At 38.8% G+C, this 22,039-nt stretch overlaps 1 protein-coding gene across 1 annotated transcript; it reads left to right on the top strand.

Annotated features, from left to right (window-relative positions):
- The first annotated feature begins 508 nt into the window (after positions 1-508).
- On the top strand, positions 509-12,640 carry prokr1b (prokineticin receptor 1b). Its single transcript, XM_041789268.1, has 2 exons — positions 509-968; positions 6,425-12,640. The coding sequence occupies exons 1-2, from the start codon at positions 511-513 to the stop codon at positions 7,128-7,130; spliced, it is 1,164 nt and encodes a 387-aa protein (XP_041645202.1). The 5' UTR covers positions 509-510; the 3' UTR covers positions 7,131-12,640.
- Positions 12,641-22,039: the final 9,399 nt, after the last annotated feature.

Below are 22,039 nucleotides of genomic sequence, written 5' to 3'. Positions count from 1 at the left end.
CACTAATTTTCATATTATGATTGGCTTTTTTTTTTTAGCACACTTCTCTCATTACCTACCTCATAAAGTAATGGGGGTGTAAGTGGCCACTTTTGCAGCAGATTAAATGCCCTGTCACCACACTGTGCTCAGTTTGTGACGTAGGCTGGCTGCTAAGTGACAACATTATAATATATTGCATAGACCTTTCCTTGATTCACTGACCTACCATACACACATATTTCATCAGCAAAATGAGATATGAGGCACTAACATTATGTAACATGTTTTTCTAAAACCTTGTTGATGTGAACCTGACCCTGCATTAATAAAAGGAACTCTCTGTTCCAGATGAAGATGTGTTGTGCTCAAAGAAGATCCCACCTGTTTGAGGTTTAATTTTCCAACAAGCTGCTTCATAAGTGAGCACATTTCAAAATCATGGCAGCATGTACCTGAGAGCGCTATCCCTTTACGCCTAATTTTTGGAGCATTTTTGTTCTTTCTTCTAAAACAAGAGCTTTTGCAAAGATGGGTGATCCTAACATTAGCCACATAGACGTAGACTTTACAGGGAGTCTCCCAGCTGCCAAACTGGATCACTACATGGACATGTATGACATGGACTATGGCATCCCTCCAGAGGATATCCCAGACACCACGCAGGGCCAGGCCTTCTTCGTGGCAACTATCCTCATTGGTGTGGTTCTTGTCTGCATTGTGCTTGTCTGTGGGCTGGGAAACTTCATATTCATCGCCACGCTGACACGCTACAAGAAACTCCGCAACCTCACCAACCTGCTCATCGCCAACCTGGCCATCTCAGACTTCATTGTGGCGGTGGTGTGCTGCCCATTCCTGGTGGACTACTATGTGGTGAAACAACTCTCATGGGATCATGGACTGGTGCTGTGTGCTTCTGTCAACTACCTTCGGACTGTGTCACTCTATGTGTCCACAAATGCTTTGCTCGCCATCGCAGTTGACAGGTGAGCGTCATTTTTCTTTCATGTTTCTGTCAGCGTCTTCAGTTATGAGCCACTTCTTCTTCGAATACTCTGATAGCACTATTAACAGAGACATGAACCTATAAAGCTTCCATGTGTTTATCAAAGCCATAACCACACCATGAAGCAGCTCCCAATTAAAATTAGCATAGCAGTGGTAAATTGGCTATCTCTGCTCCTGTAGTCCATCAGCTGCATGTCATTCCAGTCAGTTCATGCAGTGCTTTGTTAGAAGATAACCTGACACACCAGATGGATGTGTTTCACACATCCATCTGGGAAAGCTTCAATAGGAAGCATTTGAGAAAAGGCAGAGGCTTTGAAAAAAACTCAGAGTGTGATTGGATGAACTGTCACATCTCTATGGGCCAATCAGAGCAATAAAACGCGTGACATAGCAGCCATCGAGCTGTGTGTGCGCAGCTACTGAGTACTCGACTTTTATCGTTTTTGAAAAGAAAAGAACTCACTGCTGTTCTTTGTTCTTCTTTTAACGAAGAATTGTTGTCAAGTTCTGATAAAACTTACGCTTTAGCAGCATCCACATTAAGCTCTTCTGCCATAATTGCACCAGCTCTTGCTGCTGCTTGTTTACATCACGACTCTGCCGTGCCTGAAAGTACTGCCCCTTGTAGCTGATTGGTCCTGTCACTTTCTAACCGGGCCCAAATGGTTCAGATGGGAGCTTAACAAGATGGATTTGCCAGTGGAAAACAAGGAAATGGGTGTATCCCTCTGCTTTGCAAGGTAGGTTAGTTGATGCATTGTTTTAAATCTTAGTAGACAATGAGTTTTTCACCACCTAGTCTTTTTAACAGGGATTGGTTCATTACTTGATATACTAAGTGAAACAGTGTCACATCTATTTTGCAAAGACTTTGTGTGGCATAAACTGACATGAAAAAGAGCTTTTATGCATCATATGTAGTATTTCCTCTGCAGACTTTCACTGGAAACATCAAATTCTGCCTTTCTGTTATGTTTCAGTTCAGTTCTGATTGTCAGCTAGCCTGAAAAGCTCAAGTGAAAACTGTTCCCTTGCAACTCTGTTCAGCATGCAGCAGGTGCATGTCCTCTAATGAAGAGGCCATCTGTACATGTGCATTTATTTGTATCAGCTACAATATCAATTCAGGCTTTTTTGGAAGAGGCTGCTAAATAAGAATAAAAACAAAGAATTCATCAGGAAATCAAAAGTACTGTGTGTGTGTGTGTGTGTCATAAAAAATATTCCAGTATTTAGCAGTAGTCATTACTATATACAATTTTATATTTTTGAATAAATAAGCATTTTGGCACTTTTCCTGGTATGAGACAGACTCAGAAAAAAATGAAAATCAAATTTAAAGCCATAAAAATTCTTTAAAAGTTTTTTACCTGTGAAAAGGCTTGGATTTTAAAAGGCACATTGCCTAAGCTGTATCTTATCTAATCTTCATTTTCTAGCTAAATTTTTCCAATTCAAATCATTCTTTTTGCGTTTGTCTCCTTTGCAGTTAACAACATTTACAGCTTTCAGATTTACAGATTTCCAGTTTATAGCGCTAACATTTAGCATGGCTAAACAAAGCAAAACATAAAGCTTAACCAAATGGTATCAGATTGCTGCATAAACTCGTGTACTCACCGATACAAATACCTGCATTCTTCAGACTTTTTTCCAATACTGGTATCGGAATAAACCCAATATCAAAACTGATCCTACTTTTTGGCTACCTTTCTCTGGGGGCATGCAAATCCAATAATTTAAGGTGTAGCTAGAAACACTGCAGGCTATCCAACCCCAATGTCAACAAGTAGAGAAGAATACAAATAAGAAAATCACTCTGAACAACAAAAACTAACAAAAAAACTTAACAGGTGTACAAAAAAGATTACAAGAAAACAGAACAGTCAGCACACAAAAATTTCCTTTTAGGGTCTTTGCTTCTTGACAGTGGCAGTGTACAGACTACAGTGAATGCGTTTTAAGCACTTAGCTTGTTGGTGTTGCAGACAAAGAGCAGATAAAACCCCTTACCCTCAAGAAGTGAACACAGATCCTGTATTTAAGGGCTTTCTTTGCTCTTAGTCTACGATGCTAATGAAGGCTAAAAGAGCATTTGTACGCTGTATGCTGTCACTGCCCAGAATTAAAGACCCTTAAAGGACAATTTTGTGTGCTGACTGTTCTGTTTTATTGTAAGTAAATAGATAAACCAAATGTATAAACAAATGAAAAGCATCAAGTTTACTTGGAGGAAAGGTTCAGGTTCTTTGTTTGTACCCACAGGTAGATTTGTTTTGCAGCCACTGAAATGGAGATTTTCACACATAAATTACAAATCAGAGGGAACATGAAACAACATATTAAAGATATTAATTTATGAGAAGAGACCAGGAAATGAATCAAAGATAACCTTTATTTGGAATAGATGTGATATTGAATTATTCTCTGTGAATCTCTGGTGCTTAAACTCTACAGAGAAATAAGGAGATTAAAGGGTGGCTGTGGCTCCTGTGGAGTTCAGACTTTGGTGGTTGATATGTTGGCTGAGGATGTCATAAGAGGCTGATGAGATAAAAAGCGAAGCAAATGTGAAAAACAGAGGTCGACTGATGATAAGACATGGTGGTGTTGGCTGAAGATGTTGTGAAAAGGATAATGAGATGAAGATGGTGATAAATCTGTAAAGAAGGGATGTGACAGTACAGAAAAATTTCAGTTTGGTACGTACCTTGGTTTTGAAGGTACAGTTCGGCACATTTTCGGTACAGAATTTAATGCGAATAAAAAAAAAAAAAGATATATATATATATGTATATATCTTTTTTTTTTTTTATTAAATTATATTAAAATAAATAGGCTGAATAAATTACATTTAAAATATAAATAATGCTGCAACCTCCTTCCAAAAGGTCTTCAATGAATAAAAATAATAAATAAATAAATTTTTCAATTACAAGATTATTTTAGTTGATATATTGACATATTTAAACCGGTTCTATAAACACTAAAATTTGTTTTTTTTACACATCCATCTGATGAATCTGTGTACAGGAAGTGCAGGGATTGTTTGACTTGATGCTCTCACATCAACGCTGCCCTTTTTGCATACACTAGAAGTTCTCTTGTGCATACAGAAACATTGGCACCGTTACATTTGCATGAGCATAACTCTGTCAGTCCCAATGAAGACGGTAAAAGATTTAAAATGTCTTGCAGGAAAGACCATGGGGCTGGATAATGATTTTTTAGTGCACCAAAGTGATGATTATAAATAACTGTTCAATCAATACTCCTGCCACTGTGTGAGATTTCTAGTGTTCAGCAGCTTCTCAGAGAGACTCACTTGGCTTGCTGCAGAAGTAATAGGCTATCATTTACTTCTTTGTATTCTGATCTAGCACACGGGCTGCATATAGTGATGAAAGGCTTATTATCATCATTATATAAGACTTGGTGTTCCTGCAGCAGAATAACCAATGGACTGGGATTAGGAAGATAATGTTAGAAAATACATGTCAAGTGGAACCCAAGAAACAAATGCAAGCCTGTCATTGGGTTGAAAATGGAGAACTATTGGGAATGGAAAATGAATTATGAGAAGGTTGTTAAATGATGTATGTCATTAGATTTTAACACTTGTTGGTTTTCAACAAGTAAACATGATCAAGTTTTGCATAAACACCTCTACTCCAGGAAATGATAAAAGTAAGAATAAAACATAATTCTTCTGCATTCATGTTTAAAGTACAAACCCAAATTACAATGCAGTCAGACGAGTACCGTTCTCCTGGCAACTGCCACACCCAGACTCGTCCATCAGATTGCCAGATGGAGAAGCAGGATTCGTCACTCCAGAGAACACGTCTCCACTGCTCTAGAGTCCAGTGGCAGTGTGCTTTACACCACTGCATCCGACACTTTGCATTGCACTTGGTGATGTATGGCTTGGATGCAGCAGCTCGGCCGTGGAAACCCATTCCATGAAGCTCTCTACGCACTGTTCTTGAGCTAATCTGAAGACCACATGAAGTTTGGAGGTCTGTAGCGATTGACTCTGCAGGAAGTTTGTGACTTCTGCGCACTATGCACCTCAGCATCCGCTGACCCCGCTCCGTCATTTTACGTGGCCTACCACTTTGTGGCTGAGTTGCTGTCGTTCACAACCACTTTCACTTTGTTATAATACCACCGACAGTTGACTGTGGAATATTTAGGAGCGAGGAAATTTTCATGATTGGACTTGTTGCACAGGTGGCATCCTACCACAGTACCACACTGGAATTCACTGAGCTCCTGAGAGCGACCCATTCTTCCACAAATGTTTGTAGAAACAGTCTGCATGCTTAGGTGCTTTATTTTATACACCTGTAGCCAAGGAAGTGATTGGAACACCTGATTTCAATTATTTGGATGGGTGAGTGAATACTTTTGGCAATATAGTTTATGTTTACATCCAGAAGTGCAGTGGAAAAGTTTGCTATTGTTTGAGAAGCCCACATTTCAAATTGTTTTTGTAAACAATGGCCATTGAGTCCTCTGGGCTAAAGAGGAAAGAGGCTATCCCGTTTCGTATAAAGTTCAAATGCTCACATCTGTGATGGTGATGGGGTGCATTGGTGCCCATTGCCTGGGTAACTTGCACATCTGTCAAGGCACCACTTATACTGAGAGGTACATATGATTCGGATTAACACATGCTTCCATAGCGTCTCTTTAGGGATGTTTCTAAATTTAGCACAACAAAAGAAGTCTGTGTTTTTGGTTGATTATTTCTTAGTTGTACATTGCTTCTTGGCAGTAAATCTTATGCAGTTGAAGAGCCTGTTTAGTCCCCTTATAAAGGGTGCCACATTTGTGAGGAACATGCATTTGTGGGATGAACAGCAGAGATAACTGTGTGGGCTGCAGCCATGAAAAATCAACCAATTCCAAAAAGCCTGTTTGGCTGTTGCTATTGACTCTTGTTTTTAGCTTCATGATCTGAGAATCAGATGCCTGATTGTCATTATTGGAGGCAATCTCAATGCAGAGGGATGACAGGATGAGATTCTGCAATCCCATATCTCCACACAGTCTGGGACTGAGCTCCATCCTCCAAGATAACAATGCTCGCCCCCACACAGCAGGGTTTATCAGAGACTAACAAGTAACATATGTAACTGTATAACATTTCATATAAGCTCATGCATTTACTTAAACTTTAAACAAATATCTTTACAGTGTGCAGGTCAATCCTTTTTATCCTTTTATGCAAAAAGTATGAACTTCTACCAATATAAAAAAATGTGAGTTTGCTGAGTAAAGGAGCACTGATAATGACCTTTAATATTACAGCAATCACTGTCAGCCATTAGATGATTTTTTTTTATTTCATTCAACTGTCAGATGACATAAACAGGCAGTCTGAATTCTCCTCATTGACACCCTTATCCCAACTATTTTCTTCCAGGTACATGGCTATTGTTCATCCATTGAGGCCTCGTATGAAGTACCAAACCGCCTACTGCCTGATCACAGGAGTCTGGATTGTGCCCATCCTAATATCCATACCCTCAGCCTACTTTGCCTCTGAGACCATGTACCCCCATGGTGACTCCCTTACTACTCATAAAGTCTTCTGTGCTCAGATTTGGCCTGTGGATCAGCAGGCATACTACCGCTCCTACTTCATGTTTGTTTTTGCCGTGGAGTTTGTCGGTCCTGTGATCATCATGGCGATGTGCTATGCTCGAATTTCCCGCGAGCTCTGGTTCAAGAATGTCCCGGGTTTTCAAACGGAACAGATCAGAAAGAGGTTACGCTGTCGCCGCAAGACTGTGATGGTCCTGATCATGATCCTGACAGCATACATCCTGTGCTGGGCGCCGTACTATGGCTTCACCATCCTACGGGATTTCCACCCAACACTCATCTCCCGTCAGAGACACTCTTTAGTGGCATTCTATATCGTTGAGTGCATTACCATGAGCAACAGCATGATCAATACCTTCTGTTTTGTTAGTGTCAAGAATAACACCATGAAGTATTTGAAGAAGATTGTACTGCTGCGCTGGAGGTCAAAGTATGTCCACGCCGGTAAAACTGTGGATGAGATGGATATGAGGACCTCCTCCATGCCTGTGACTGAGGAGGTTGTATGTATTCACCTGAGGTGAAGCGAGAAAATCTGATACATAACAGACATTACCTGTGATGTTTTGGTATATGTATTTTAGTCTCTGATATGAACCTGATCTAAACGTGAAAGAAATGTGACTACAGTGTTAAGTCCCACCCAGGTACAGTAGGCTTGAATGTAATACAGGTCAGTCGATTTCATCTTAAGTTATGCATTTGTTTTCTAAAGCTTTGCGTATTCTGCCTGCTGTCCTCTTCATGTCTGCATGTTGGTAACAACATGCCCAAAAAGGCCAAAGCACTTAAAATGCTCTGCATCTAAAATCCAGTCGTATCTCACGCTGAATTAAAACTAGTTACTTCAGAAAAGTCTTGCTAATTGTGTGCTGTAAAATTGTTTCATGCTCGGACCTCCTCTGTAAAAGAGTTTTTCTTTAGTGTGATTGACAAATTGCAAAGTTTGCGTCAGTGTTAGTGTTAGCGTTAAACTCACACTGGTGAAAAGTGGACTATACAAAGACAAAGACTGGACTAGTTTTGCCTGATGTTGTTAATGTAGTCCTTGCTATTCACTTGTAAGCAACTGTCTTTTTAAGCTTTGAAATTTCTCAAGAGGGGAATTTCTATATGTATTTATGTCATAGAGAAGAAGAGGAAAATCTCCTTAGCTTGTGTTTACGACAGCTAACCAAAAAAGTCTTTAAAAAATCCCATACACTTCAAGACGATTGACTCGGAAGTGCTCAAGAGGGACGTTATTTTACTGCAACACTGTTTTCAGCTGCATATGGGATCATGCTAAAATGAAGCTTATTATTGCTTATTATGCTTATTATTTCTATTTATATACAACTGTTTATTTAAATCAAAGATGTCTGTCCTAAGAAGATGTATGTGTGCTCTTTCAGTGCAAATTTCAGTATCGCTGCTCTGTAAGTAAACGGTAAGTAGTACAGTATTAAAGTGTGAGTTATTGTGACTGTTTTTGTTGTACAAACTGTGACTGTACACTGTGTTATTGTGACATGTTTTGGCATGTAGAAGATCCAACTGCACATTATGTGAATGATGTGTAAATAAGAGCTCCTGTTGACCTTAATGATTCATAATGGAACAATGTAAAGGTCATTCTTTGATAAACCAATAATTATTTGTTTATATTACAAAACCAACAGCTCTTAATACTTAAGACACAGTTTAATAGCTTTTGCCTTTATCTTTTTTCTGTGTTCTATGGTGCTGCTTTATTTTAAAGAAATTGTGAGTTTCTCTGTATTGATGTCATTTCAGGTATATGAAGTCAGAAGAATGTATGTCCATGTCTGTTTACTGTCCCAAAAAGACAATATTTTTCTTGTTTATTTGTCCATGAAAAGAATTGCATGCCAAAGCCTATTGTAGATAAATGCTCTCAATGTCTGCATAATATGTTTGAAAAAAGAAATATATTAATAAAATATTCATTTTTAAAATATATCTGTTCTTTTATTTGCTTCTTCACTCTTAATATTAGTCTCCTATACCATCAATAGTCATGAATTATGATCTGTACAATTTGGAAAAAAAAAAAAAGATTTCCAATACTTAAAAACTTTGATGAAAACATTTGAGTATATTCAACTTGTTCATTTTTAAAGTGTAGTTAAACCAATTCAGTGAAGATTAAGATTAATAGTTGAATATACTTAAGTAGACAGCCTACATCACAACTATTCATTAATGGCATGACGAGATAATTAGCCAGTCATTAGCCATGTTTACGTGGACCACTTTGGAGTAAATACCTGATCTGAATAAAAAAGCTTCATATAAACACTTCATTCAGAATAAAATCATCCAATTCAGCTCACTTGGAAAGAAATGTCATTCTGATCAAGAGGGGGGGTTTATGCCGATAGTCATTTGGAAACATTTGATCTGATCATCTCTCCCTGTTTGGGGTGAGTTTTGTCTTACTGCACCACAGACTAACCAGACAGAAACGTGGCAGGAACAAAATAAAACTGTCGCCGAGATAGCTCGAAACTTTGAAAGAGTACCAAATTGTTGATCAGATAGTGGAAGGTACAGATACAAAATAGTAGAACAATCCAATATTTCGCGAAAGTAGGGGTTAAAAAAAAACGAGCGAGCGCAGGCAGTTTAATTACAACAAAGGCGAAAAAGAATTTCTTCTTCTACTGCAAATTTTTGGTAGATTTGACCAGTGGGAAGATGCTGCACATGTCAGAGCACTTATATTCAGATTAAATGTATGATACATGAACGCGCGTATCTGAATTGGATCATATCTTTTGTGAACAGAGAAGTTTAAATCTCTCATCAGAATAAATTCAATCAGATTGTGAAAAAAAATGCTCATGTAACAGCAGCTATTGTTAAAGATTTTGGGGTGGCCAATCAGATTTTATAGTGACCTTGGTTGGCCCCAGCTACCACTGATCTGCCTCTAGTTAACACAGCAGCACCACCTAGTATTGGTACTAGTAATTACGATACAGTCAAGAGGCCATATTCCACAGGGATTATTTTTAGTAGCTATTCCCTCTGGGCCAATTAAAAATGGGCACAGTTTGGACACCTCTGTTCTAAATCAAAGCCACCCCCCGACAGATGCTGACAGATTACGCTGGGGACTTCATTCTGAGCCAAGACAATAAGGAGCCTAGCTGGTCAAGCTGGGGAAATGACAGATTGCCCCATTAGCCAACTGAAACATACAGTGTAGACAAAAGTCTTCTGCCCCCTGACCACCATTCCACCAACAGGTACTGTAATGACATGGTATTCAAATCCATACACTTTAATATGGAGTTTACCCCCCCTTTTTCAGCGTTAACAGCCTCCACTCTTCTTGTAAGGCTTTCCACAAGATTTTGGAGTGTTTCTGTGGACTGTGTGCCCATTAATTCTGTTGAGCATTTATGAAGTCAGATATAGATGTTGCAAGAAAAAGCCTGGCTTGCAATCTCCGTTCCATTTCATTCCAAAGGTGCTCAATGGGGTTGAGATCAGGGCTCTGTGTGGGCCAGTCACTTATCAAACTAGGTCTTTATAGTCCTTGCTTTGGGAACTGGACCGCTGTCATATTGGAATAGAAAAAGGCATTCCCCAAACTGTTGCCAAAAAGTTGGAAGCATTACAGGGTTAGAAAAATGTTTTCTTTATCAATAAATATTTCCCAGAACTGCATCATTATCAAACACAAAATAATTCATAGAGAGTAACCCCTGTGGACATGTGGCCCCCTTTTAAACTCTTGGCTATTCATCCTCCAAGGTCTGGACCTGGATCGGGTTAATCCCTTCAAAAACCAGGATTAAAGTGATCTGCAATTCTCCAAAAAAAAAAAAAAAAAAAAAAAAGACGGAAAATGTGGATTATCAAATTGAGATAAGTATTATCCAGGTTGGACCTTTTGAGCACCTGGACCCTGGTATTTGTTGAACACCTGCAGATGAACAAAGCTGTGTTTTCCTCAGCTACTGTTCTTCTCTATCAGGGCTGGGTATTTTCCAAAGCCTCGTGATACAATAGGTATCTCAAAACAGAGGCCTAGATATGATAATGGGTTACACATTGATTTTGGATAGTGGATACATCTTGATAAGAATACCATACACAGAATCCCCTACAGTTAGCTGTTCTTTACTGTAGAGAATAACAGCAAATATGTAGTTTTAAGGATCCTACAACTTATAAATTCAGTCCACAGTGATCCAGGAAATAATTCCTAAAAATCTGTTTATAATCCCTGAGCAGTTAAAAAATATTAATACAGTATCATTTATCTGTATTTAAACTTGAAGTGGCTATCTCAGTTGTCTTTCTTGCTGTTGTTTTTGGAACAGAAAAAACATTCTGCTTTCAAGCATAACCGCTGCTTGTGATCCTATGATCTCACTTAAAGTTGAGGGAACTTTTGACTTTACAGCGTCTTTCAGTGCTGGTTTGGTTGACACAAACTGGCCAGGTCTAGCAAGCCTAGTTGTTGTTGCTACCTGCTGAACAGGTTGATGTCTTTTCATGTGTACTATGACTGGAGAGTGTCTGTTTTGCTGCAGTATTTTACCTTGTTTTTGCACAGCTGTTTTTACACATCCCAGGCCTGACTCCCAACTTTCTGGTGTTTGAAGAAACCCAATATCGCTCTCAGTCATGACAGCAGTAGACAGACTTCAACTGTGTTCTGACTTGTTTTGATTTGAAGCGTGCACTGAGTCATGTAGTTTAGCCTCTGCTGCTGCCTATTGTTTTTCGTTTTGTTTTTTGTTATTTGAATCATAGGCAACATGAAAGTCATAACTGCTACCCATGCATTTGAAGCCATATCAGCTCTGTAAAATTTGTGTATCAACAAGAAGTACATAATGAAATGGTGCTATGTCAATTATAGCACACAGGCCTGTTCTGCACCCTTACTGATAATTCTGATTATGGCCACTAGAGGTGCTGCTGCCTCTTTAAGAAAATATAGGTCAATAAACTGATAGATAATGCACTGGGTCATGTTTATGGTGCAGACACTCGTAAATTACACCTAACAGCCTCAGCTCAGGAGACTCCTCACCTCCTGCTGGTGTGGTAGCACTGCTAAAGGACATCATTTGATTTCCATTATGGAACATTGACCTCCTCACTGTTTAAAAGAGCTTCCAGTTTAGTCACAGCAGGAGGTTAAAAGGACCATTAGTATTCTGTTTCACATACACAGTTTAACACAGTGCAAACCGTTTATCATTTAATAGAGTAGGAACAGTCTACAGAGATGAAATCTCTGAAACACATTGCCTTTACATTACTTTCGCTGAACTCTTTTTAAGTCCCTGTCTCACTATGAACTTCTTCATACCTTTTTCTAACGTAAACGTTTCTATTTTGTTAAGTGTGTTGCCTACTCTTGTGTAAATTTTCTCTCAGGTTCATGTTTGATTCCAGGAAATGATTTTTTCAAGCAATTATCAGCCTCCTGCTTATTGTGTCCATTAGTTTCTGTGCTGTGGCCCCCGTGGGTGAACTGTCAGGTAATGCAGGGGTGTGTTTTTCTCTCTGTACCTCAATTTCCTGGATAACCCTCCATTAGGTTGAACAAATAAACAGCACTTTAAAACAGATATATATTTCTGCCAGCTGGCAGCTCAGCCTCTAATGCTTAGCTCCGGTGGGCTGTTTCTCAGCCAGACTCAAGTGTTTACCTCACTGTTTTGTTATTTCCCACTTGCTCAGTTAATACAGAGTTTTACGATACCCAACAGAAATATGCAATGTAACTTCCCCCTCTATTACATTTCTGTATACTAAATAAGTGGATTTTTCCCTGTCTTACCCGAATTACAAAAGGTTACTGCTGCAGTTATCTATAGTACAAAAGGTACAGCAATATTTGTACTGTCTATTTTTACAAAACCCTCAATGGAACACCATTTACAGTGCTTGTAAAAAGTATTCAGCCCCATCTAATCATTCATGGTCAATATAATTTAGCTTTTCTTATTGAAAAATGACAAAAAACCTATTTAATGTGAACATGAAGCCAGATTTCCACAGAGTAATGCCAATGAAACAAAAATATATAATTGAAAGAAGTGCTTAAATATTCACCCTTTAAAAGTGACTGACCTAATTCAACAGTGGTCCAGCCCATTGATGTTAGTTGTCTCACAATTAGTGAAATGGGGATCACTTGAGCGCAGTGAGGATGTCTCAAGTGACTGGAGTATAAAGACACCTGTGAATGGAAGGTCCAGTCACTGGTTACTCAGTATTCCTGGCTACCATTGCACCATGAAGACAAAAGAACACTCCAAGCGACACAGAGAAAAGGCTATTGAAAAGTTGAGATGGATACAAAAAAATATGCAAGGCACTGAACATTCTCTGAAGTTCAGTTAAATCCATCATTGAGAAATGTAAGGAATATGGTGCATGTGTAAATCTGCCAAGAACAGGGCGTCCTCACAGACTGAGTGACCATGCAAGAAGGAGACTAGTGAGAGAGGCCACCAAGACTCCTACGACCACTCTGAAGGAGTTACAAGCTTCAACAGCTGAGATGGGAGAGACTCTGCATACAACAGCTATTGCCTAAGTTCTTCAACAGAAAAAACTATATGGGAGAGTGGCAAAGAACACAACGCTGTTGAAGAAAACTCAGATTAAATCTTGACAAGAGTTCTCTAAAAGCCATGTGGGAGACTCCATTGTCAAGTTGGAGAAAGTTCTTTGGTCTGATGAGACCAAAATGGTGCTTTTTGGCCATCAGAAAAGACACTATGTTTGGTAGAACCGAACACTGCACATCACCAGAAACACACCAACCCCGCTGTGAAGCACAATGATGGCAGCATCATACCTGTAGGGATGCTTCTTGGCAGCCAGCCAAGGAAGACTTGTAAAGGTAGAGGGTAGAATAAAGGCAGCAAAATGAAGCCTAATGTTAGTTCATGCAAGACATGGTAGTCATATGCCCAGCTGTGATCAGCTGATGGCCAGCTGATCCGAATCATCATCTCCCAGCTTCCACAGCCAATCACATCTCTTTTTGACAACACAGAGGTGAATTTAATATGAAGTACTTCCCAATAATCCCAGCTTTGATTAATGCTGATGCACTACGCTGACGCTGTTGCTGGAAAAGCTTAACCTCCTCCACCCCAGCCCCCTCCTTTAATGCATAAAGCTTGTTTCACCCTTATATTCCGATTCATGCATTAATCCATGCATTCATGGATTAATTGCTTTTGAAGAAATTTTATTGTATTCAGTACTCATTGTCATAAATATTTCTATCCATATGGGCATTTCTAGCCATAAGCTACACAGAAAGTCAAAGCATGCTGCTTGACTAACTCAGGGAGCATCTTTTCAGCAGAGCCTTCACCAAGTAAGGCTGTAGATCCATTTTGCAATAAAATGGTTAAATGTATGACAAGACTGTTGACCTGACTGAAATAGAGGAAAATCCTTGTCTTATTCAGTCTGAAAGAGAACTACGGCTTGGGGGATTTATTTTAAAGCAAGACAATGACCTGAAGCATACAGTGAAAGCCACAAAGAAATGATTTAAAGACAACAAGGTGAATGTTGAGTGGCCGAGTCAAAGCCTAGAATGCAATCCAATAGGATTTTGTAGCTGGACTTAAAAAAAGGCTGTTCATGCTTGACCCCTGTGCAACCTGACAAAGCTTTAGCTGTTTTGCATGGGAGAATGGAGTGAAGTTGCAGTGTCCAGATGCGCAAACCTGATTGAGATCTATCCACACAGATTCAATGGTGTGATTGCATCTGGAGGTGCATGTACTAAATGCTGACTTGAAGAGGGCAAATATTTATGCAGTCACTTATTTTACATTGTATATTGTTGTTTAATTGACATTACTTTGTGGAACTCTTTTTTCACTTTGGCATGGCAGATTTTTTTTCTTTTTTCTCAATAAAAAAATATCAAAGCACGATTATAATGGCTGTAATTTATTGAACTGTAATCCCATATATAAATGAGACAAACATAAGTATGACCAGAGCTTAGGAGAAGCTTAGACAACTCTGCAGATGCGTTGTCTGCGTTCATCAGACAATGGTACCCTACTTATTTTTGGTGCTAGGCACTTCAGTTTCCATTACAGCATACGCTTAGTATCTCCTCAATGGACATCAGAAGCAGATCCTGCAAGATGACTCTATCCAGAGAGTTTAATCTGATATGATACCTCCTACGCATTCCTGACATTTGCATGGATTGAATTTATATCTTAGATAGAGATTAGGGGGTCTGATGCAGAGAAAGTCATCCATAAATGGTTTGTCATCATCAGCAGACCCAGCAGGATGACTCTATCCAGTAAACCATATTTGACATTTACAAGAACTTGCCTCTGTTTGTTTTTCTCTCCTGCGTTGTTAAATATGTGTGGCTTGTACTGTTCAGCCTTCTTTTTTTCCAATATTGCTCATAAAAGAAACTGATTGAAATGGCCTAAATTTGCATTTAGAAAAGTCTTCATATATAAATTATGCCTGCATAAATGCTCAATGAAGACTATGAGTTAACCTTCCATTTCTTTATTTCTAAAAAACACAAAAGTAACAATCTCCCCCTTCTATCAACAGGTGGCTTGGTCTAGCCAGGAGGCAACATCAGCAGACTGATGACTATTAGCTGTCCAACCAGCGCTGTTAAGGCTACAACTCTTAGAAAGCAGTTTAATGCAATTTTTCTGTGCTTTCCTGCCTCTCTGTAGCCCCCAGCTTTAGAGGCAAGATACATCCTGTGACAGCAAATCGTTGTCTGCTCATGAATAATGATTGTGATTTCAGGCTCAGTTTGTGCTGAGTAGAGGACAATTAAATCACTAGTGTTCCTTTAACAGCTTAAATCAAGAACTCTCCATTTGTCAACCAGCCTTTGTTAAACTGGGGTCACGAGTCTTTGAAACAACAACGTGTGAACTGAGGGGATATGCCTTGACCAAAAAAATGGCCGTTATCACAGTTTGATTTAATTTGTCGTTTACTTCCATGCATTTGTGTGTAGTTTCACCAGGTTTAAATACATCATACGTTCCAGCAATATTTACGTAGCTGATATCAAATGGGCTGTATTTTCAAACTTAATCATTGACCAGTTGAAATGAGCCATGGCTGTTGCTTTATGACTTGAGAATCTGTAAATAAGCCCTTTCAATTTTCCTGAGGCTATAAACAAGGACGTATAGTAATGAACTATAGACGGTGACAAGCAATGGCTCTAATTTACAACAAACTATTGCTTACAGCATGATATTGCATGAGCCAATGATGAAACTCAACATAGAGTCTAGTTAATCCAAATAAAATGCACGTGCAATGAATGTTCCATGTAAACCTGCATTTAATCGTCATGTTTGCTCAATCGAAGGCTTTATGCAAAGCAATGAATATTGACACAGCATAAATCAAAAATACCCCGTGTAGAGTAAGTCTGCCTTGAAGGAGACTGAAGTTAGAATCCATCTGGGTTTGTTTTTTTAGCTGTGTGTTCACAGTGACAAGATGGTACTTTTATTGTAAGAAAGCAGCTAAATAGGAACTTAAAAATACAAACACATCCAAGTCAACTTGTCCCTTGGAAATGATGACGGGAACAGAGGGGCAGGAGAACAGGGGGACTGATGGTTTAAAGGAGCCGTGTCCAAAGAGAACAATTGCTATGGTTTGCTCTGAAAATCACACAGAAAGTCTTCAGTGGTTTCTGGAGTAATCAGCTGATTGCATCTATGCAATAGCACTATGACGCCCACATTGTAAGCCTAGTATATTTCTCTGCTTCCAGTTCTTCCTTGGTGTCATTATGTAAACCCCTCCATCTCTCAATCACTGCCAAGTAACAGCCTCATCATCCCATCTTCCACCAGTTTCTTCAGCAGTGTATTAACATTAATATCTCCCTGAAGGGTCAAGTGTCAAAAATTTACTGACGAGACACAACTGGGACATCATCAACTTAAACGTCACTCTTATCTCTATTTCATTTACGTGTTTCTTCTGATTAAACTGTTGCTTAGTGGTTGCAAATCCTTCACTGTTACCAGTATTTTACACAACATAAATGTCCATCCATTAAAAGATTTTCTACCACTTTTCCCATTGGGAGTTGCAGAGACTCGGAGCCCCAGCTGTCCTTAGAGGAGAGGTGGTGTACAACCTGGACTGACAAACAACCAGACATGCTCACATTCACACCTATGGCAAATTTAGTGTCATACACTATATGAACAAAAGTATTTGTCCACCCATTAATTATTGAATTCAGGTGTTAATCAGGCCAGGTCCCACAAGTGTACAACATCAAGCACCTATCCATGCAGTCACCATTTGCAAACATTTGTGGTACATAAAATGGGTCCTTCTGAAGAACTCAGTGACTTCAAATGTGGTATTTTGTTGGATGTCACCTTTGCAATAAGACAGTTTGTGAAATTTAATCCCTGCTGGATACTCCACTGTCAACTGTAAGTGATATTATTAGAAAGTGGAAGCATTTGGGAACAACAGCAACAACAGACCAGTACCTTAAATGGCAAATGGACTGCTCTTATGTTTCTCTTCGTCTCACTTCTCATGCTTTTACACCACATTTCATACCAACTCTTAAATACATTTTGCTTAATGTGTCCCTAAGATCAACACTAATGTCACTAACACAATCATGACTTTACCAAAGGGGGCAATTTAATGTTCATTGTTATGCATAAGGAAGCACCAACATGTTAAGGGATTGGACTGCTAACCCTCTATTAGAAAATGACCTCTCTCACATAGCCATGTCCATGCATTTTTTTTAAATCAATTTCTTCTTTAAGTCAGGATTGTAATCACCCACAGGTCTTGTAACCACAGTAGACATTAAATCAAATAGGAGAACATCCATTCACTAATTTCAATGGGTTTTAAGTAAATCTTAATGCAGGTGATGAGTAAATCAAGACTCAGATCGGAACAACACAGAGCAAGAGATGAAGATGAAAAGACCAAAGGTTAACAATCACCTCTCATCACTGGTTAATATCTGCCAAGACCTTTCACAGACTGCTCCTCAATCACAACCTTCAATTACTGCTATCACTGTTTGTGGACGACCCGCTACTATTTCTATATGCAGATCCGAACTTAACCTACAATGTATTCTAAGCCTACCAAGATTTTTTCTTTCCTATTTTAAATTCCTGATTAACATGAAAATAACATGTGTGCTTGTTTAAAATGATAGAAATATATATACTTGTTCAACAATTATGCAACTTCTGATTCTGCCTGTTGCTTTTCTTATGTCTTCTAGCAAACCTCATTTCTGTTTTGATCTATTGTACCAATCATTTCTTTTTACCTTGACAGCTGCAGTGCAAATCCAATCTGCTTCTTTGCCTACACTGAGAGGCCTCAGAATAATAAATTAAAATATTTGGTTTGCTGCCTTTGAAAATAGCTTCTTCTTCAGCTCAATGATAAGAGAGACAATAAGGAACCCTGACCTGTTTTTTTTTCTTCTTTGTGCTTGTATGTGTCTCTGTGTGTGTGTGGATTAGTTAGTCACCACTTCTCCTTAGATTGAGGGCAAACTGGAGCCCTGCCATGAAAGGGTAACTTAACACAAAACAATACTGAGAAAAACACCAACACTGCAACACATTTGAATAGGGCACTTCACTGATTATATAGCTGTGTTGATCCTGATTGATCAAAATGGCATCTGAAGAAATGCAGACACTTTACTGTGTTAAAAAAGTATGTGCATAACAGAGAAATTTACAAAATGAAAATTAAAAATTAATTCAGCACTTATTTTAACCATGGTATGTGCAGCAGAAGTGTGAATAGAGTGTCACAATCAGATTCTTTGGGTTTATTCCTTTTAGATCATCTGACTTAACTACAATATGAATCAATCTCATGCTTTATTAATTCTTGAGAAATCATTTGGGGGTGGGTGTGGGGGCAACCCTCATGTGCAATGGTATTGAGTCAATTACTGGAGAAATACAGAGAGAATACAAAGTAGTTAAAAGGGAGTTACAAAACGGAACGCATTGAGCTACGGTGTGACGTCATTCCCCGCTCCGACATTTAACATCCGAGGCAAATGAAACACAGCATTAGTGACAAAACTGGAAAACAACTGGACTTTGTTGAATCAACCAAAGTAAGCTCTCTTCTCTGTGCTCATATCGTAAAAGATAATACAGAAGATGTGTCAAACGAATCATTCACTGAGAAATCACGTTTTATTGCTGTTTTGGCAGCTGTGGTCACAGGTGCTGCATAAACATGATTGAATATAGGTCTGTCTCTACACAGCCAGAATCACACAGCAGGTGGGTCATGTGATGCTTTGTTAAAGCTCCACAAAAAAGGTGTTAGCACTTAAACTGTGTAAATAAGTCAATAGGCACAGCATTAACACTCTATTACACTGTTGGCCTACCACTGCACATACGCACTGGCGTGCAGAGATGCTGAGTCATTATGCAGTTATTTGGGGGAAAAACACCACTTTTTGTTAAAATTGGCCTTATTGCATTAACCATCTAATGATGAGGACGGTAATAGTACAACATAAATAGAATAAAGGTTAGCCTACTGTCCAGAGAGATGATGGAAGTGCTCAGTTTTTATGATGATTTCCAGAGATCAGGAAACATTCCAGCGCTGTATGACTTAAAAAAAAAACAAACTAAATGATGTGTAAATAAGGTTGGTAAATATTACTTTGACTTTGCAGTAACCAGGAGTTAAATTAGTCTGAGACTCCCAACTGCGTTTCTTTTATTCATGTGTGGCACCGTTACACATTAAAGGATGTGGTTGTTTTCTCTAAGTTTCCTTCATTCTGAGAGGAAACTTAATCAGGGTAGTGCTTAAGTGAACATATCGATATTGCTTTGAATCAAATGCACTGCCTGTTCCTAATATTCTGAACATTCAAACATGGATTGTCAGAATCTGTGCAGGATGTAGCGGGGATTTGACACACGGTGAAAGTGGATAGCATGCCTTACAGGAAAGTGGTAGCCTATAGTTTGAGGTATATCATGCTCAATATGAAAGGTAAAAAATGTTTAAAACATTTTTAAAAATCAAGCTGAATGTACTGTATATGTTAACATATAAATGTCTATTCCAATGTTACATGTACAATTTTTTTTTGAATATTTACATTGTCTAAAATATTTTTAAAAGTTTTTAAGTGAGAGAAGTTCTCGATTTTGATTGTTGATGGCTGCTATGACAGTAGTGGATGTTAAGTCAAAGACTTCTACATAAGGAAATGTGAACTGCTTTTGGAAGCTGGCATTGTGTTGCTGTTTCTTATTCATGTTTGTGCTTCTTAAGCGGGCCACAGACTCCATGATAATGGCACCAAAATGTCGGGCTTCATCCTCCATTTGGACCAAAGTAGTAAAGGCCCTATTATCGGATGGTTCTTAAGATTTTCATGCCAGATTACTCTGTGGTGTGTAACTTTTTCCCTCTCGGAGGCACTCCAACTTGAGATCACAAATATCAAACATGACATGTTTGACATTTATGACCAAGCTCCTGTTGTGTATGGTAAGCACGGAGGACAGCTGAGCAGACATGATCATTGAATGAAGAAATAGCCAATCAGGAAGCAAGCTGACTAAAGGAAGAAGCAAAAGGAAAACACAGCCAGAGCAATGACAGTAAAAGTGAAGCATAAAGTTGGATGGACATCAGAACTGGAGGACAAACTTGTTGATCTGTGGCAAAAAAACGTACCACCAACAAACTGACAAGGGATGGACATGGACCGAAAAGGCAACCGCAATAGGCTTAGCAGGTGGTTAACAGCTAGCTCCAGCAGTCGGTGAACAGAAGCTGTTAGTGTGTGATCACACTATAAAAACAAAACAGTAAAACCAGTGTTTTTTGTTGTCATGTTTAAGGTCTACACTGTAAAAATTGGTGTGATTTTATTTTATTTAATTTTTTTATGTGTGACGGTTTTAATTGTGAAAGACCACAGAAGACAGAAGACAGACCCAGAAGACATTTTCAAGTTGAGTATAAAAACCCTATTTTCTAGTCAGTGGTAGAGATGGACTGCTCAGATCTGCCCACTTTGCAGTTTAATTGTTGTTTTGTTTGTTTATTTGCGGAAGCACATTAGCTTCAGCGTAAGCTGGAAGCTATTCTTCCTGGGGACCTTTGAATAGAGAACTCTGTTCAATAAAAACCTGTAGGTTAAAGTAAACCACTGTTATCATTTCATTGATGAATTTCACATGAGGGAGAAAAGCTGTTAAAAGTGGCCTTCTGATTACTGCTGCATACGATCTCTGAATGAGAGTGAAACCTTGAAACTGATTTTGTTTTTCATCATGCATAATGAATCCATCTGACTGTTGAATGATAACTTGTTAAAATACTGGGATATCTGCAGCTTGAAACTCTTGGTCCTTATTTCACTTCTTTTTAAGGAAACAGTTGCAACCATTGCTGCAAATTCCCTTGAACCTAGGATGTCATTTAAAAAAAGGACAGAAAAACACTGCAACTTTTATCTCCACTTTTAGAGAGAGCTGCGGCAAAAATCAAGCATTTTCGACTGCAACAATAGCAAAAACCCACAATATTCTGGACTGACAGTAGCTTATTATCACTTACCTAATAAAGATATTTTCAGAACCTGTGCCTCTGAGAGGGCTGACTGTTCATAAATCTGATCTTAATTTACTTTTGAAAAACTGCTCCAAATACACAGGCTTTGTTTTCTTTGTGTAATGCCATTAATATTGCAGTCACTAACCTTGTCATACCAGAAAATAAATTAGCAGCTACCATCCTTTGTCCATTCATAAAAAATATTTCAGCTTACATCACTTTCTCTCCAGAAATAGAGCATCATTATTGTGTTAAAACAGGAAGGAACACCCTTCTTTGCATACGTATATAATACTGGTTTCCCAAGAGCTTTCAGCCTGATTACAGCTACAACTCCCTGAGGTCTCATCTGGTCTTGGTCCCCCAGCATTTGTGCCTTTCATGTACCTGAGCCTCAATCCTCTACCAATTATTTCACAGCCTCTCAGATTCTTCTGGATTAATGACGATTCTTTCAAAATGTAATAGCTCACCATTTCAATTTGTTGATATTTGAAGAGCATGCTGCCTGACAGGTTGCCCAATAACCTCTGTAGCTTTTTAATTGGTTTTACATGTGACTGCAAAGACCATGGCAAGTGTTTCAAGCAATTTTATCTTCATTGAACCAGTCAGTAACCCCCACTTCAGCACGGCCTCTATTGCTGCTGAATTAAAAAAGATCGACATAGAGCAGAGCAGCTCATTTCCACTGACACATCCATAGATTTATGTGCTCGATGTCAATGAGATCCAAACCTCCAAACCAAAACAATGACGACGTCTCACTGAGCAAATATTGATACTT

This window comes from Cheilinus undulatus, linkage group 6 (assembly GCF_018320785.1).
Source record: "Cheilinus undulatus linkage group 6, ASM1832078v1, whole genome shotgun sequence".
Classification (NCBI taxonomy): domain Eukaryota; kingdom Metazoa; phylum Chordata; class Actinopteri; order Labriformes; family Labridae; genus Cheilinus; species Cheilinus undulatus.
The sequence above is the reverse complement of the archived record's forward strand: the minus strand, read 5'-3'. Positions and strand labels throughout refer to the sequence as shown.